Source organism: Talpa europaea (assembly GCF_964194135.1).
Source record: "Talpa europaea genome assembly, chromosome: 13".
Classification (NCBI taxonomy): Eukaryota; Metazoa; Chordata; class Mammalia; order Eulipotyphla; family Talpidae; genus Talpa; species Talpa europaea.
Window position 1 is genome coordinate 69,186,585 of NC_140080.1, and position 18,159 is coordinate 69,204,743.

At 35.2% G+C, this 18,159-nt stretch overlaps 1 protein-coding gene across 2 annotated transcripts in view; it reads left to right on the top strand.

The window, feature by feature from the left end:
* Positions 1-18,159, top strand: part of ASXL3 (ASXL transcriptional regulator 3) — a gene marked incomplete at both ends in the record, with an annotated part of 161,696 nt that overhangs the window by 97,736 nt on the left and 45,801 nt on the right. For both annotated transcript variants that reach the window (XM_084252382.1, XM_084252383.1), the window contains one exon: positions 3,133-3,296. In XM_084252382.1, coding sequence (XP_084108508.1) covers positions 3,133-3,296 — 164 coding nt within the window. The remainder of the gene's footprint in view (positions 1-3,132; positions 3,297-18,159) is intronic.

Here is an 18,159-nt window from a genome sequence, read left to right on the forward strand (position 1 = left end):
CACATTTTTTGGTTTGATATCTCAGTTTTTGGCAAATATATATTAAGACTAGCATGTAATGCCAATTTCTCTTTTTAATTTTCTCAATTTAAAATTTTGAATGCAATGCCATTTAAGTAGATACAGGTTTAAGGTTACTCTGTTTTTCTAGTGAATTACATATCTTTACAACTAAGCAATTACCTTTCTCAACCTCAGTAAAGTTTTTTTTTTCAATAATTTTTTTTAAAGATTTATTTATTTTTATACAAGAGCTGGGGTACAGGCCAGAGGCGAGGGAGGGTGAGAGGATTCACCAGAGACAGAGCGGGGAACAGAACAGGCAGACTGACTGAAATACACTGCTGAGGGGAGCAGTGGGCAAGACAGGAGAGGTCTGCTGCACCATGTGTGCATCTCCCCAGCCAGCCGGGAATCAAACCCATGCTGCAGAGGCTGCGGACAGCTTCACAGCGCAGCATTCAACCCGCTGCGCCACCAGGGAGGCCCAACCTCAGTAAAGTTTTTAACCTTTAGCTTGTCTGATGTTAATACTATAGTATTGCTCTTTTGTTTGTTGGGAATCATGGCCTAGCTTTAGTGTATCTTCTCATTCTGATCATCATATATGTATACATCATATCATATAAGCATCATATAACTGAATTCTGTACTACTAAATCTTTTAAAATGCAATATAAAAATGCATTTATATTAGAAATTAATTTTCTTGTTTTCTTTTATGCCTCCTCCATTTATTGAGTTTTCCTTTCATGCATTTATTTGGGAGTTATAATTATTTCTTGCTTCTTCTAATAGCCACCTGTAGAGTTTTAACAAAGTAAAGAACTAGTGTTATCACTCTTGTTTCCATAAACCTTGTGTAAATTTTTCTGTTCTTGTCTTCCAATTTGCTTTATCTTTTGTTAGTTATCAGTATCTTTTTTTTTGGTGTTCACTATGATTTACTCATATTTATTAGTATTTACTTTAGAATGACCAGTTATTCTTTCATTGTCTTAATTTTTTTTTTTGTTTGTTGGGAACATCTACTAGTAGTTATTTCAGCAAGAGCCTCAAGGGATAGAATTTCCATTTTGGATACTAAAAATGTTCTTATAGTATTGTTGCCATTATTAGATTTTTAAAAACTTTGTTATTAATGAAACCCTAAATTGACACTTATTTTCTCTTGGTCTTTTGAAGTTATGCCACTGTGATATTACTTATTGATGATAGTTTCTTTGCTTTATTATCATCCAATTATAGATAATGTATTTTGTTCAAAATTGTAGATTTTTTTAAATTATTTTGATTTTGTCATATGAACACATTGGATGGAGAAATGGTAAATATTCCTTGAAATTTGGTGTATTGCTTTATCTGTGGACTCATTTCTTCAATTCTGGAAAATCTTTCAGCCCTTCAGATTGCTAAAATAGGATCATTTGTTAGCACTTCAAATATTGCCTCCCCTCCATCCTCTTTTTTTGATTCTGACACTTCTATATATGTGCATTCTGCCTGTTGTAATCCCTGTATTTCTTTCTCTACCCTGTTTTTTACTCATTATTTTTATGCTGCTTTCTAGGTATTTTCATTAACTCTCAATTTGTTTTTAAGTGATTTTTTTTCCTATGCTCTGTACACTGAATTAAAAAAAAAAAGTAAGCATAAATTTTCATTTTTCAAGTTCATTTGTGCCTGTTTTTGAAAAATCTTAGTGCCTTCTTTTTAATAGTGAATTATGTGCCTTCTTTTGTCTTGATAGTATATACACACAGTGGAATACTTCTCAGCTCTAAAAAAAGATGAACTGTTACCATTTGTTGCAACAGGGATAGAACTGGAATGAATATGCTAAGCAATATAAGTTAAAAAGAAAAAGACAAATACCAGATGTTTTTACTTATACGTGGAATATAGAAACAAAACAAAGAGTCAGACAGTGCTATGCCTGACATGGGAACAAAACTATACCAATAATAGTCCTAGAAATCTGACTGTAGAATTGAGGCTGCCAGAGGGATTGTGGGAGGTTGGGGATCAAAGTGTGAAGGTGCCCAATAGGCTTTATGGTAGAGGAATATGAGTGTCTTGGTGGTGGTGTGGTGTGGTGACAGACATCTGAAGGAAAGTGATCCTGAATCATAAATAGTTTTGTATACCAATGTTACCGCAATTAAAATAAAGCAAAATAAAACAAGGGTTGGCAACTGTTTTAGTCAAAGGCCGGATGATAAATCCTGTAGATTCTGCAGATCATGCAATTTCTCTCACAGCTATTCATCTCTGCATTGTAGTGCTAAGGCAGACCTAGACGTTATATAAACAATTGGCCATAACTATGATCTAGTAAAACTTTGTTTATCAAACCAGTCATTGACTTGTATATAGGTCATGGACCATAGTTTGCAGTCCCTTGATTTAAAACATACTTTATTAAATGATATTTAAGTGATTTTCTTTAACTCAAGTAACTGAGGGTAGTAACTTTCTTGTTTTATGCTTCAGCTAGATGTTCCTTGTGGTGCATTCTTATGTGTACATTTTGAGTTATAAACCGTACAAACAACCTTGTGTTAGAGGTCAGTGTGCCTTTAAATTGTAATTATCCTTAAAAGCATTTGGCATTTCAGGACTTTCAGCTAATATTTTTATACAAAGGATTGTTTTTTAAATTATCTTTAAAATACTCTGAATGGTAATATTCTGAAATAATCCAGTACTTAGTGCTATGCCTGACATGAAAACACAACTGTCATTCTCTCTATCAAAATTAATGAAAATTAACTATCTTGTTATTGTTATCATAGACTAGACTCTATCCTAGTTCCTAGGTCTTACATAATCTACAAAAATTGTATTGATAACATTTATGTTCCCAAAGAAGTCTGCTTAATGAGATTATAATTAAAACACTTCCTTTATACCCAGTATATACTTTGAGTTCAAAATATAGCCAATACTGAATGAAGCATGCTTTGTGAAAATTAAGAGCAAGACAAAATCACACAAACTTTGTGAAGAACTTCTGAAACATATTTTTAAAAGAATGGAATTAAAGATTGCTGTGTGTATATATTCAATGTTACCATATATGTGTTTTTCACAATCTATAGTAAATTCATGTGTCTCAATTCTTTATTATAGGACACTTGAAATGGACCAAAGCTGAGGACATTGACATAGAAACTCCAGGATCTATTCTTGTCAATACTAACTTGAGGGCATTAATAAATAAACATACATTTGCTTCCTTACCTCAGCATTTTCAACAGTACCTCCTACTTTTGCTCCCAGAAGTGGATAGGCAGGTAAGTAGAAGTTTTAGACATTTGATATTAGTCACCAGTTATATTATTATGAGTAGTACTGATAATGGAGATGACTGACACATGGATGGATTGTTTTAAAATAATATGTTTGTGTAACTTATATACTTTTTTTTGCTAGCATTTGTATATTTGTTTAATCTGCTAAACACAAAACCATTTTTTTTTATTGGTAGTGAGCCAATTCAGATTTTAAAATTCTGCACATTGCCATAGAATGCAAGCAACGACCTACCTATATAGGAAAGGGAAAACAAAGACATCATACATTCCATTATCAAATAAATCTTTGAAGGAGCTGCTCCTTTGCCCAGAGGGAATATTGAAGTGCAGCAATAAAAAGCCAGGGTTTCTAAGAAATTATGTAAATGTTTTTATTCTCAACTCTTTCTAAAAAGCATTTAAAATTTATGTTTGCATTTGCCTTGTGAGAGTCTATCATCATGAATATGATTGCCTATAAATAATCACCTTTTATCTTTTTTAGTATAACTAGAAATGCTGTAAGTGTATTTTTGTATTTTGAAAAGCCTCTAAAATAAGGAAATACAAATATAGCATCATAATAGCTGACATCAATCATCTTCTAAAGTGATTTCCTTAGAAAAGAAAAGGAAAAAAAATACTTTATCACATAAACTTTTATTAAATTCTGCAAAAATTATTAAATGATAAGTAGGAAACATTTCTCATGAGTCATATTTCAGTACACTTTGACACTGTATATAATTTTCAGGTGAAGATCATAATGTGTGCTTGAATATTCATCTCAAAATAATAGGTACATCCTTAAGATTGATTCAGTATTTCCATATTTCTTTAAATAAATTTTCTTATTTACTTGATTTTGCTGTCTACTAATTTGCTCTTTTCATCCCTACTTAAAATAAGATGAGCTACAGTTTCCTACCATTCTTATGTATCTCATTGATAGAGATTATTTGTTCATATTTAGAATAGTATTTTGACCTTAGGTACATTTTTGTTTGGGATTTTGCCTTTGTTTCACAGAATAATATTTAATATATTATGTGAATATGAAATGTTTTACCTGGATATGTTTTATACATCTCTGAAAAAATAGTAAACACCTATTAAATATTTATTGAATCAGTGATAACATTCTAGTTAGATACATAAACCATGTTTGTGAATAATCAAAATATACAGAGCAACAAGCTTAGTAAATGGAAAAAGCACTAACAAAAGCATATTGAGATTTCATATACAAAAGGGAAAAAATCAGAGGCAAAATTAACATTCTTAGATTGGGCCTTGAGATGTGTGAAGAATATGAATAGAATAGATGGAAAGTACCAAATGAAAGGCTCAATGATACAAAATCAAAAGCAAATATTGTAGGAGCCTGGATTATAGGAAGAACAGTACAAAAGATTCCTTGAATATTAGGCTAAAGAATCTGAGCACTGTCCTTCCTGTGTTTGCAGTGCAAACCCATGAGGGCTTTGGAGCAGAGCTATAATGTAATAAGATCAGTCCTTTTTAAGAAAATGCTTCTGGCAGTACTACAAGGGACTGTTAGGGGTGGGAAGCAAGAAAGTAAGGAAGAGAAGTTAGAGGACAATTTTGGTTGTTCCAAAAAAGGCAAAAATGAAGGCTTGAATTTGAAGAATAGTGTAGAAATTAAAGAGAGGATAATGCAGATATCATCATCATCATCATCATCATCATCATCATCATCTTCTCCTCCCCCTCCCCATCCTCCATCCTCCTCCTCCCTCCTCTTCCCCCCTCCACCTTCTCCCTCCTCCATGCTCCTCCTGCTCCCTCCACCACCCTCCTCCCTCCTCTGCCCTCCTCCATCCTCTTCCTCCCTCTTCCCTCCTCTTCTCTCCTACCCCCTTGTCCTCCCTCCTCCCTCTTCCCCCCTTCTCCTCCCTCTTCCCCCCCCCCCTCTTCTTCCTCCTGTAGTCATTTTACATTTTGTCAAATACTACTTAAAACAAATACAGGGACAAGACTGAATCTCAAGTTTGAAACCCGTGTGACTGAGACTAGAGGGCAGGCTTTGAAACTTTTTTTGGAGGGCACTGATATTAGCAGTACAACTATGTCTTCCACTTCAACATATGTGTGCTTTATCTTGTTTACAGTTTTATCCCCAGCTCCTGGAATAAGACTTGGCATGTTTAAGGTACTCCCATCTTTTTTGGAATGAAGAAGTGTCATATTTTTCTAGGTTTAGCCAAATATTTCTGCAAACTAGAAGACCAGTTGAAGTCGAATATTTTATTCAACCTGGAACAGTTTCTGTTATTTAGTTTTTCTAATATTTGTGAGAAATACAGATGAATAAGGCACAATACCAACCTCCTAGCAAAAATAGTCCATTGGGGATATATTTATTCAAAAAATCTTTACTGAGCACATATGTGTGGAATATATTTAACTTTATTAAATATAGAGCATACAAGAGTGAATCTTAAGGGGATGCAACAGATAGAGGAGAAAGATGCAGGCTGAAATACAAGTCATTGCTCATTACTAGGAAAAAAAATTAATACCAGAATAGATCCATACCACAGTTAAAGATTAGGCAGAATAATAGATGTCATAATATAAGTATAAAGAAAGCTCTCTGACTGAAAGTATTTTTGGAGAGGATTTATGGTAGAAAGACCATTTATGTTGAAGACTAGAAAGACTGTAAGACTAGAAGGTTAGAAGGACTAACAGGGGTTTTGTAAATAGAGTGAAGAGATGAATTTTGTAAAGGGAGAGCATGCCACTTACAAAACTATGTTCCAGGAGATTCAGTAGTTCAGTACAACTGGACCATCTCCCAGGGGGAATTGGTGGGATGCTTTGCTAATGGCTCTGTGCTCTACAGCCTTGAAGACCTGGTTTCAGCTCTCTGAGGTTTTTCTAAAACCAATGGGTACCATCAGAGATTCTTCAAATGAAAAATGGCACACATAGAATAATTTAAACAAATATTTTAGTGCCTGGATGGGGGGAGGGGAAGAGTCAAATGATAAAAAAAAAATGCAGAACTTATTTTCTCTTAGGATTCAGGAACCCTATGACTGATGGATTAGACAGGCAGAAAGATAAGACAGGGAGACTGGGGTAAGAGACAGTTGCAGTCATTGAGGTATGCGACAAGGCTTGACCTTGGGCATTAGCCTTGAAAATGAAAAGAAAGGACCAAATTCCAGGCATATTTTTAACACAGGTGAAGAAGAATTAATAACATACTGCTCAAGGGATGGGTTTGTCAAAGATCTAGAAGGCAAATGGAAATCTTATCTAGGGTGACTTGGGAGGACAGAAAGGCTCTGTGGGCCTATTAATATTGGATACCAAGAAATGTTGAGCTCTCTGTCTCTGTGCCCTATGTTTTTTTAAATTATTCCACATAAGGGCAGGGAGGGAGACAAAGCTCTCTGATGCAACAAGCTACCAAAACTGTTGGCTCTTTCAGTCCAGTTTATAAATACCCAAATGAGGATGAACACCACTATTTTCTGAGGAGAATGAGTAGAAAACATCTGGAAGTGAATCTGATTACATAGTAATCAGTCGATCTCCAAAGGCAATTTCAGTTAGTAAAGGCACAAACAGGATTTATTCTGTAACAAAACAAAATGGGAAACTGGCAAAGGAATGCATTCATGGGGATACCACATGCATTTCCTCCTCCTTTTTCCCACTGATATATAGAACCTCTGAAAAGGCCCCCACAGTTCTGAATGGAAGAATGCTAGATATTAAGGGTTCTGCAGTCTTCTATCCCAGCGTGCATGGAACTCTCTAGTTCCTTAAACTTCATTTACTTAGGGATATAATACTAATGTTGACAACAGATTTATTTGGACCAGTGGAATTCCCTATAAGTAAGTGAAATACCTAAGTTTCATTTTGTAAAATCTTATCCTCATATATTTTATAAAATCTTGTCCTCCTTTATTCCTACAAATTTGAAACTCCTAGCTTCTTCATCTCTTTGTTTGACTTCTCTAGATTTCTGGCTGTTTTCTTTCCTGAAGCAATCCTATAGGGCTTCATACTCTGGACCATGGAAAACCAGGGTTCGTTGCATTTTTACATCTTTAAAACATTGTGTTAGGTTCCCCATCTTTTCTTCTCAGAGTGAACTGTCAGTCTATCTGATATTTTGTCTTTTTATATTTGTCCTTTTTTTAGAGGTCTTTTTATCTTAGATTTTTTTTTAACTTACTCCTGGTTGTTTTATAATATTGTCACATTTATTTTTATCTTTGGTTTTACTCTCCATTATACTGCAAGTGACAGAAAATCAAACTCAAACTGACTTAAATATACTGGAGATTTATCAGCTCAGGTAATTAGAAGGTAAACAGTAGACTTCTGCTTACTGGTCCTAGGATTCAGTAATCATCAAAGACAACTTGATTATTATTTAATGAACTTTTTTTTAAAATGTTCTTTCTTGAATTTCTAAACCTGAATCTGGCAGAATGGCTACTTGAATCAGAAAATGGATACTTGTTTCTTGGTTTACATTCATGAAGAAAATACTTTTGAGCTAGTATTTTCTCTTTTACTTTAGACTTTTTTACATTTTATTTTTATTTTATTGAGGTGATATTGGGACAGTCCCATCAGGTATTACCACTGTAGTGCACCCACCTCCAGCTAACCCATATTCCACTATCATAGATGATTGTGCTTCCTTCCCTCTTTGTGGAAGCATTCCCCAACCTCTGTCCTCCTTGCTCTTCAAGGAGGAAGTGATCACTCAAGGAGTGATCTATCAATGGTTAGTTTTTAAGCTTGTCTTTTTCTGACTCTTAGTTTAGTTACTTTATATTCCACATGTTAGTGACACCATCTGGTATTTAACTTCCCCTTCTTTTTTTTAATAATAAATTTTATTTTTATATTCCCCATGCAATTGCAACCCCCCCATTCTGACCCCAATCCCTCCCCTCCTGCCCCCCACCCCCCCAAAGAGTGTCTCTGGTTCATAGATTTTTGTTGATTTTGATTTTCACTTTCTTATAGTTATTCATTTTTCTGGTCCCTTATTTAAGTTTTCTAGATTCCTGCTATGAGTGAGACCATCCGGTATTTTTCTTTTTCTTTCTGGCTTATTTCGCTGAGCATGATCCCTTCCAGCGCCATCCATGTTGCTGCAAATTGCATGTGTTTATCTTTTTTGAATGCTGAGTAATATTCCATGGTATATATGTACCGCATCTTCTTGATCCAGTCATCTATTTTTGGGCATTTGGGCTGTTTCCAAAGCTTAGCTATTGTAAATAGTGCTGCTATAAACATAGGTGTGCAGGTGCTCTTTGGAATTGATGTTTCTGTGTCCTTTGGGTAAATAACTAGGAGTGGAATTGCTGGATCATATGGAAGCTCTATGTTTAGTAGGTCCAGAAATCTCCACACAGCTCTCCATAGTGGTTGGACCAGTTTGCACTCCCACCAACAGTACAGAAGAGTTCCTCCTTCTCCATACCCTCGCCAACATTTGTTGTTGCTAGTTTTTTTAATATGTGCCATTCTCACTGGTGTAAGATGGTATCTCATGGTAGTTTTGATTTGCATTTCCCTGATTACAAGTGATGTTGAACATTTTTTCATATGCCTGTTGGCCATTTACATTTCCTCTTCAGAGATAACTTCCTCTTCTTGACTTATTTCACTTAGCATTATCCCTTCAGATTCTATTGATATTGCTGAAAATGAAATGAGTTATCTTTTTTTATCCCTGAGTAGTAGTCCATTGTGTATATATATGCTACATCTGTTCTCAGGCACTTAGGTTGTTTCCATAATTTAGTTATAGTAAATTGCACTTCAATAAACATGGGAATGCAAATTCTTTTCAAATTAGTGTTTTTCAATTTTTGGTAGATGTCTAGGAGTAGAATTATTGGGTGGAAACACAAATTCATTCTTAACATTTTGAGGCACCTCCATGCTGCTTTCCATAGGACTGGACCAGTTTTGTATTCCCACCAGCAGGTAGGAAGGTCCTGTTTTCTCCACGTCTTTGCCAGCACTTGTTGTTTCTGGTCTTTTTGAGATTGGCCATTCTTACCTGTGTGAGATAGTATCTTACTGTGGTCCTGACTGGCATTTCTCTAATAATAAGTGATTGTGAACATTTTTCTTGTGCCTGTTGGCCATTTGATTATCTTCTTTGGAAAAGTGTCTGTTTAGTTCTTTTGCCCATTGTATTGATTGGGTTGTTTTGTTTTTGTAGAGTTTTATAAATTATGCCAGTGTTTCAAAGAGAGGAGCAAGATTTACATTTGATGTTACTACTTATAGCTCATGTGACCACTTCTTAATAATGCTAAACTAAGAAATGAGAGATGAAAATTGGTCTGAAATCAACCAAGCCTACTTATTTCTTGCCGCTTATAATGCTGTCTCCTGAAATAATCTGATGCAATGTGGTACAGGTCAGGGATACTCTGAAAATCTAGTTTATAGGAAGTTCAAACAGAGGATATGCAATGGGGGTGAGGCTGGAGGTTGCTTGGTAACAGTTCCCACTGAAGTAGATTAGGCATTGAATTTTGGTTTTCAACAATTGGGTTGATAGCTTCTTCTACATGAAATGTCCAGATGTGATTATATATACAATTTTTGAGATTTTAAAATATGAAGTTAGTAATAACATCTACATAGCTTATATTGTCAGCTGTGGGATTTGATAAGAGTTTTATATATCATAGTCAGTTATCTTAGAGGAATTCATATATTTGTGGAAAAGTATGGATAAAAAAAGAATATGGGAAGAATCCAGGGAATAGATAACAAAATTTATGACATCATTTATGTAGAGATTATATAGAGACAACAATGTCAAATAGACATAAGGAGGTGATTGTGAAATAAGCAGAATGGATTTCTTTTATCCCTCTCTGTTCATCCTTTGTTCTTTTTTCACTCTACTTTGCTCTTGGCGGCTGACCTAGGTAAGACCAGTGCATCAGAAGGCACTATGCCTTCTGTCTTTTTAAAATTTTTAAAATCATAAACTTTTAGAAAATGTAAAGCTATATTAAACATGTTTCCAGCTTGATCCAGTTCCTCTCCTCCAGAGCCAATATATTTCTATTAACAAGGACATGCTCTTACATAAGCACAATACAACCAGTCAAGATCAGAAAATTAACAGTGGACATGTGATTCTTCAATTCTATTGAAGTTTAGCTAGTTGTCACAGTAATGTTTTAGCAACAAGATCCAGTACAGAAACTGTCGCTGTATTTAGTTATCCTGTCTCTTTAGTTTCTTTCATTTTAGATGAGTTCTTTAGTCCTTTTCTGACTTTCATGTTTTTGACATTTGTGAAGATTATAAGCTAATTTGAGGGCTTTTTTGGTGATGTTTCCTTGTTATTGCATATGATGCATTGGACGGAATATTATAAATTATGCTGTATCTTTTCCTTGCACCAGGTGGCACAAAATTTTGATTTGCCCCAATAGTGATGATATTACTCAATTATTTGATTAAAATATCTCCTTCAATCTTCTGCAGTATAAAGTTTCTTCTTCCCTCTTTGCAAGTAAATGATATTTTGTGAGGAGTTCTAAATTATATAAATATCTTGTTCCTCTTCAAACTGTCACCATCCATTTACTTATGTCTGTCTGTTTTCATTGTCTACTGTTATTTTCAATTGTTTATGATACTCAGATCTTCCCAGATTTTGTTAATGATTTCTCTCCCAGCTTGCTCCAGTGTCTATTCACATGTCTCCATTATTCTTAGAGCACTTCCTTATTTTGAAGCACATCAAAGTATTTTATTGGCATTTTATGCTTCCACTGCCCCAGCCCTGGAATGAACCATTTCTCTAAGGTGCCATGTTTCTCCTAGTGGAAGATGGAAGTTAGAAATAAAGATCTTGCAATGGATGTGCTATTTGCTATTGGTGTATTACTTCTCCCAGAGGAAGTAGATTAAGGATGTAAACAAATTCTAATATTTTTGGGAAAGGATAGAGTACATAATTCATCCACTTAACCAATGTATATTTAACACCCGTTATGTGCTAGATAAAGTGCTGATGATACAAACATTAATAAGTCACAGTTCCCACCCCCAGGGATGTAATAGTTCTTGGAGAGGTAAGGGAGAAAAAGAGAAACAGGAGGAGGAGGGAGGGATTCATTCAGAGGGAAATGTGGTTGCTGAACAGCATTGAGGCCCCATTTGAGGTTAAATGGCAGTGGACAATCTTGGTCTAGTTATGTTTTTTCACCTCACTGATGCTCAATATTTGCTCATTGAACTTTGCAATAGTTGTGCAAGAAGTTGGGTTTTACAAGGGTTCAAATTAAAGTAGCTGAGAGATCTTAGGGGACTTAAGAGATGCTTGCTGGAGTGGTTGATAATGGATCTAGGCTGGATAGGAAGAAAAATAAAATTAGAGGAACTAGAGTAAGTGGAGTTTTTGGGGAGAGGAAAATGTGGTTTCAAAAGAAGGGCAATAAATTGTTGAACTAAGTGTTAAATAGTTTCAAACACATATGATATAATCAGATTTTGACAAACATTTGAGTCAAAAGTCATCTCATTGGCATTTTGTTTCAGAGAACAAATGGAAAGAATCAAGGGGTCAGAGCAGCATTGGTCAATATTAGTGAGTAGGCAGAATTGTAAGTAGTTCTTCATACAGTTCCAACATACAGATATTGACTTAATAAATCCCATGCTTGGATTTATAGCCAGATATGACTTTGTGCCTAGCTGTCTGCAAGATGTGTTAGGAGAATTTTTAGAACCTCGTTGAACATACAGAGCAGATCCTTCTTTTCTTCAAGAATTTTTTACTTTATAAACTGTGTCTACATAGAACAAATTTTGTGAACTTTTAAAAATATATGGCAGCTGGTGGAATAAATGTCAACTAAAGTGGAGTCATATTTAGGTTTTTATTACACTTTCAAATTGAACCTCACTGATGAATAGCTTGTTGTCATTTCTGTCATCTGTATCATTTTTAAGTGATGTTCATCTCTGCCTCCATTTGTTGGTGTTGGGACTACCAGGACTGTCTCTCCAAATACTTATGAGACCATCACCCAACCATTTCTAAATAAACTATGTCTGTTTTGTCCAAACGGTAATTGCAACATTTAAATCCATTCTTACTAATCTCTCTGTTTTGTTCTGCATTCATATCTGTGTGTCTGTGGTTTGTTAAATGACTAGCCAGTGAAGGATATATACTGTGTAGTCTCTTTAAAATCCTATCTAGCTTTGTGCTCTTCAGGTTTTTGTGCTCACTGGCAATAATGCACATAATTTTAACAGTGGAGAATGCCATTAAACTAAAATGGAACATTTACACAGTCCTTTTTGCAGAGAATTTTGGACTGGGAAAATGAATGTGTGTGTCAGGCATTTTACAGCACACGAGAATGTGATTTATTGATTTCTGATGGCTCTGTTGGCATCAGTGTATATATTTAAAGAAGTCATGCAGCCTTTATAAATGCAAATGGGGGAAGGCTTTCCATCTTTTTCCTCTATGGAAATAGCTCATGCATTTGCAATAACTCAGGTTCCTCTTTGAGATTGCTCTATGTACTATATATATTGATTTAAAAATTATACTGTTATTTTATTCTACAAATAGCATATATAATGAAATGTCAATTTGCCTAACAGATTACAAAAATTCAAAAGTATTAAATATGTGAAAAAATACTAGTATCTTAAGACTTTAGGTAAAATAAATGTGTACTTGAGATGTAATTATTTTAATGGAACTGGCACTATGGCTTTTTCCCTGCTTCTGAAAGCATATCTTAAAGTACTTAGAAAATCCAATATTCTTTCTAGCCCAAGTCACTTACTAGTGATAGTAAATCACACAAGGCCAAAGATATCCTTGCAGACCATGCCTGGATATTTCCTTTTGTGCAATTTGAGCTATATTTCAGAGGGTAGCAGTTTCATCTGGATATTATTTACCTATTTAGCTAATGATTCCTGTTTATCAGTAACTGCTTCAGTATATGTCAAATACTGCATAGATTGAATTACAGATGTACAATTAATTGAACATAATAGGCCATCCAACAAATGTAGTTTACTTCAATCCCATGCATATGGCAGAAAGGAAATGTTTCCAGTTTAGATCTGCTAAGGAGTTGCTTTGTGTTCTGTCCGCAGCTGGTTGTTTTGCTAACTAATGAGTCGCATGGCCTCATTGATGTATCCTAAAATATATTGTTGACATTCTTTATTAAAGAATCAATCCCTATAGCTCCCAAATGCCAAACCTCGACTTTCACAGGCATCAACGAAGTAAACAGGCACATTTTCCTGATCTCTTCTGAGAGTCTAAAAAATGTATATGTGGTACAACATAGTTTCTGACAGAAAGGATCTCAGTATCTATTACTGATCTGACACCTATTGGCCTCTCTTAGGATGAAAAGAGAGATCAATAATGACATAACCAGTTTAGAAAAGAGACCCAGAGTGATAATTCAGAGATCAAGGGTATGTTACTCTGTGTTGAAACAGTATAAAAATAGTTTTGAAAATATTTATTAATAAACTAAAAGTGATTCCAATGAATTCCATGATCTTTGCAAATATTAATTGAAATTTTAAGGTGGCCTATGCGATGTGTTAGATATTTGGGACATTAAATCACATGATATGTCATGCATCCTGACTTCATCAAGCTTACATTCCAGCAGGAGAAAACAGCATAGCATGTAGTAAATGTACACCAAGCTCCCCAGGAACATAATTTTGAAGAAAGAGAAAGCTTCTGAGTGGGCCTAAGAGTAAGTTTAATGCCGTTTGTTGGAATCAGTTTGATACTTTGGAATCTGAAGAGATCTTAGGCAGAACCAGAGCAGTGCTCAGTCTATGGCAGGTATTTCCCCATTAGAGAGGCATCTGGTTTTCCAGTCTGATGGTGGCAACAGGCATGGTGAGCTCAGAACCCTGTTATTTTCATTCATTTCACGTAGTTCTTGCCCAGCTTCTGGTTATTTTCTTCACACAGTGCCCTGATCAACACTCAGTGGAAGAACTCCAAAATTTTCTTTCTGTGATTCTGTTGTTCTCTTCGTTGGTTCTGTGATTCTCTTCCCATGATCTCCAACTGCCTTGGTTTCCTCTGATTCTCAGCTTAATGTTTTGTTAGCATGATAGAAGGACAGTGGTTCCACTTCCTGAGGTAGTTAAAACTGAAAGAAGAGCATGTTTTCAGTTTCAGATATGTTGAATCTTGAGGTTCATTTGAGAAATCTATGTGGAAATATTTATTAAAAACTTGTCTATATAGGCCTGAAGGTTAAATATCTATAAGCATTAGTTATAACCATGGATATAAATGATAGTTAACCATAGACTAGAATGAGAAGAGGGCCCAAGATTAAGACTTGTGATTGCCACATCTTAATGACTGAATAAAAGTGATTGATTGAGCTTGCAAGGAGACTTAAGAGCAACATCCAGTAAAGTGTGAGGTGGAGGAAAATCAAGGGTGTGCATCACTGAAGTCGAGAGTGAAGATTGAAGCAGGAGAGTATGATTTATTTAATACTTAAGTATATTGGATTAGGTGAGGATTGAGTTAACCATCAGATTTTATATGTGCAGTTCACTGGTGATCTTGACAAGAACAATTTTGAAGGCATGGTACAGAGGAAAAAGCAGTTTAAGTGGCTTCAAAAGAGAATGGAAGGAGTGAGAATTTGGATTCAATTCCTTTCATCTTCCCCTACATGTGTAGAGGAACAGAGAAGTGGATCACTAAATCTTAGAATTTCTTGTTGAATAATGAGGTCAATGTTCTTTTTTTTTAGGAATTCTGTAAATGGGCTCTTTTTTAGTAGTTTTTGTGCATCTGAAAGCTATAAAAATCTTTCTCAGATTAATAACTATTTTTCATCTTATGCTCCTGTGTTTCCCAGATAATTATATCCCTTATTAATACTGATAGCTTTTCTTTTTTTTCCCCCTAATGTGTATGTTTTCTAGAAACATTTCATTCACCTTATAAAAAATAAAGCCAGGTTTGGAGTGGGATGAGGATTGAGTTAAAAATGAAAGGAAGGACAGAATTTAGACATGTCTTTTAAGAAATTTGACTGTAAAGGAGAAAACAGTTATAAATGTAACTGAACAGCATAACTTAAGGAGAAAAGTGGGAATTTGATTTACTTATTTTTATTTGGGAGCAGACTTAGTAGGCTTAGTGAGCAGAGAGACTAGAGGTCTAGTTGAGTAAAAACTGTACAGATGACAGTGGAAATTAGTTGCTTACTGTAATGATTCTTTCAAAGGCAGGGATAGAGAAGGTAGTGCTAAAACACTGGTGGGAGGACTTTTCTTAAAAGGAGGCAAAGCACTATTTCTAGGAAAGTTGGAAGGTCGGTAGAGAGAGTGAGGAAGGTGTGTGTGAAATTTGGTAGTGTGGAGCCTAGGGATTTCCTTTCTGATACCCACGGGTTCTTTTTTCACTGGAGAAAGAAGTCAAACTCTTGGTCGCGTTTGATGGGTAGGATAAGAGTGGGAAGTAAGGAGAAAGCTTGAAGTGAGTGGAATTTGAAAAATTCATTGAAGAGTAAGAAAATGAGTTCAGTGAAAGAAGCCTAGCTGGAGAGAGACAGGGGCTCAGAGTTGAATATTTAATTGTCAAAAGAATATAGCAATCTTTAAGAGGAACCTGTTTTCTTAAAAGAGTAAATTTTTCCAGAAGTGCTCACGATAGAATGCTGGGTGTCACATGGAATTGGGCTTTTGTTGTATATGAATGCACCCAAACGATAAGGGCAAGAATCTTGCAAGCATGATGAACCAGAATATCTAGACTTGGAAAGAAAGGGAATGGTCAAGGAGAGCAAAAGTGAACTAGGTGAATATAAAGGGGGTGAATGGATAGCAGGTCCTATAGAGTCCGAGAAGTGTTATAGTTGGAGTTGTGAACAGTGAATTGGAGGGAATGATGTAGGTTGGCAAAATGTGGTGAAAAATTACAGTGATTGAGCAGTTTGGGACTTTATTCCCCAACCCTCAACACCCAAACAGCTATAGAATTTTGACTTTCTTTAGTTATTAGTAGTCCTAAAAAATTTTTGAATTATCCATTATGATGTGAGTTTTGGTGTCAAGCTGAGAAATATATTCACTCCACCAGTATTGTACAAATAGCTTCCAAAGTATTCTGATATTTTTAAAAGTGTCTTACATATTTTCCCTTTAGATTTTTAGATGTCTAATCTGGAAACTTTAATTTCCAGATGAAACTTACGATCATTTCATCAATTTCTGTAAAGCCCAGCTGGGATTTTCATTGGAATTGTCTTAAAGCTGTACATATCTTTAAAGTATTTTGGCCTCTTCATAGTAAATCTTCAGATCAGTCAACATGGCATATATCTACTGATTCCTCCCACTCTTCCTCTTGAAAGGTTGTTTTTATTTATTTGTTTATTTATTTGATTAAAGACTTGGTAGTATTATTTTATTGAATGGGTTTTTCCTCACAGTGTGATACTTCTGATGTTGTTTGTCAAAGAGTATAGCTTTCTCCTTGATTACTATCATATTGGAATATTCTTTGTCCCTATCTCATCTGTTTAACCATTAAAAATACCTATGTTAAATGTAGTATTTAAGGTATTTTTTCCTTAAAGATAGTATTTTTATTATACCTTCATTTTATCATTGTTTACCATAATTTTAAAGTGTATGCTTATGTTAGCTTTGGGGAATGAGGTAATTTATATGAGGTTTTCAGTGATCACAATAAAATTACATTTGCCATTCAAAAACAGCATGAGCCTACTACTAAGTGTCCTGTCTCCTGGATAAGCAATAGGGATAGAATTAAATTGGTAGCTGTAATAACTTTTGGTCAAGAATTTTATAGTCTTGTTTGGCATCCTGCCCAGTCCTTTAGCTCCATTAATTTTGCTTGATTGCTTTATTGTTTTCAGCAATGCCCCCCCTTAATAAATTCCTCCACACTCTGATCCAGTTAAATTAGAGCCACTTTCTTGGGATGGTTTTGAGGCAACTTCAGGTTTTGGCCCCCGAAGGGCTGTTCTTAGGTGTATTTTCCCTGGTTCTCTCTGGTAGATTAAATGATCTGTGGTTTAGTTTGCTGTTCTCAAAGAGCTACCCTTCTTTTTTAATTGATCACCAGCAAAATCCCCCTTTGCACAAAGATGCACATGTTGTTTTAAATAAAAGCAGTTCTTTTTGGAAGATCATAAATTTTCTGTTCTTATGGACTCCCTACCTGGGAAAAATCTAGATTGATAATTACAAAACTGCTACCATAACAACATTGGGTGGGGATGGTAGCCCCTAGTATTTTCATCTTGCCTTTAAAGGGATGGAACCTCCACCCAATGAGAGAACTAGAAATAGAGCAGCCAGATCCCTGGTAATCTAGGCCTGCAACTCCTGGGTAGAGCCACCACCCGAGAGTGGTCACTAGTGGTAAAAAGGAGTTCCTGTCTCCTTGGTTATATTTGCTAGGGATTTATCCTTTGCAGCTCAAAGCAAGAGAAGATGAGAAATGCCTCTCCTCCATTGAGTTACCATATTCTATGACTGGCATTGAGAGGAGAAAGAGCTCCCTCTCTACTTGGCCACAAGCTATTGGAAAGGAACTTCCCCCCTAGGAACCAGTTGGGTAGTAAAAGTGGGTTGTCATTTAAGTAGCATAAACTCTTTATGGAGTTATCAAGATTTAGTAAATTTCTTGTATAACTGTTTCTTCATTTGCTGTAAGCCCTTATGACAAATTCCAGAAACTTTAAATGGCTGTTTTTTTTTTTTAATATAGTTTTCACCTTTATAATTGTTTTGTTGGGTAAGAAGTTCCAGA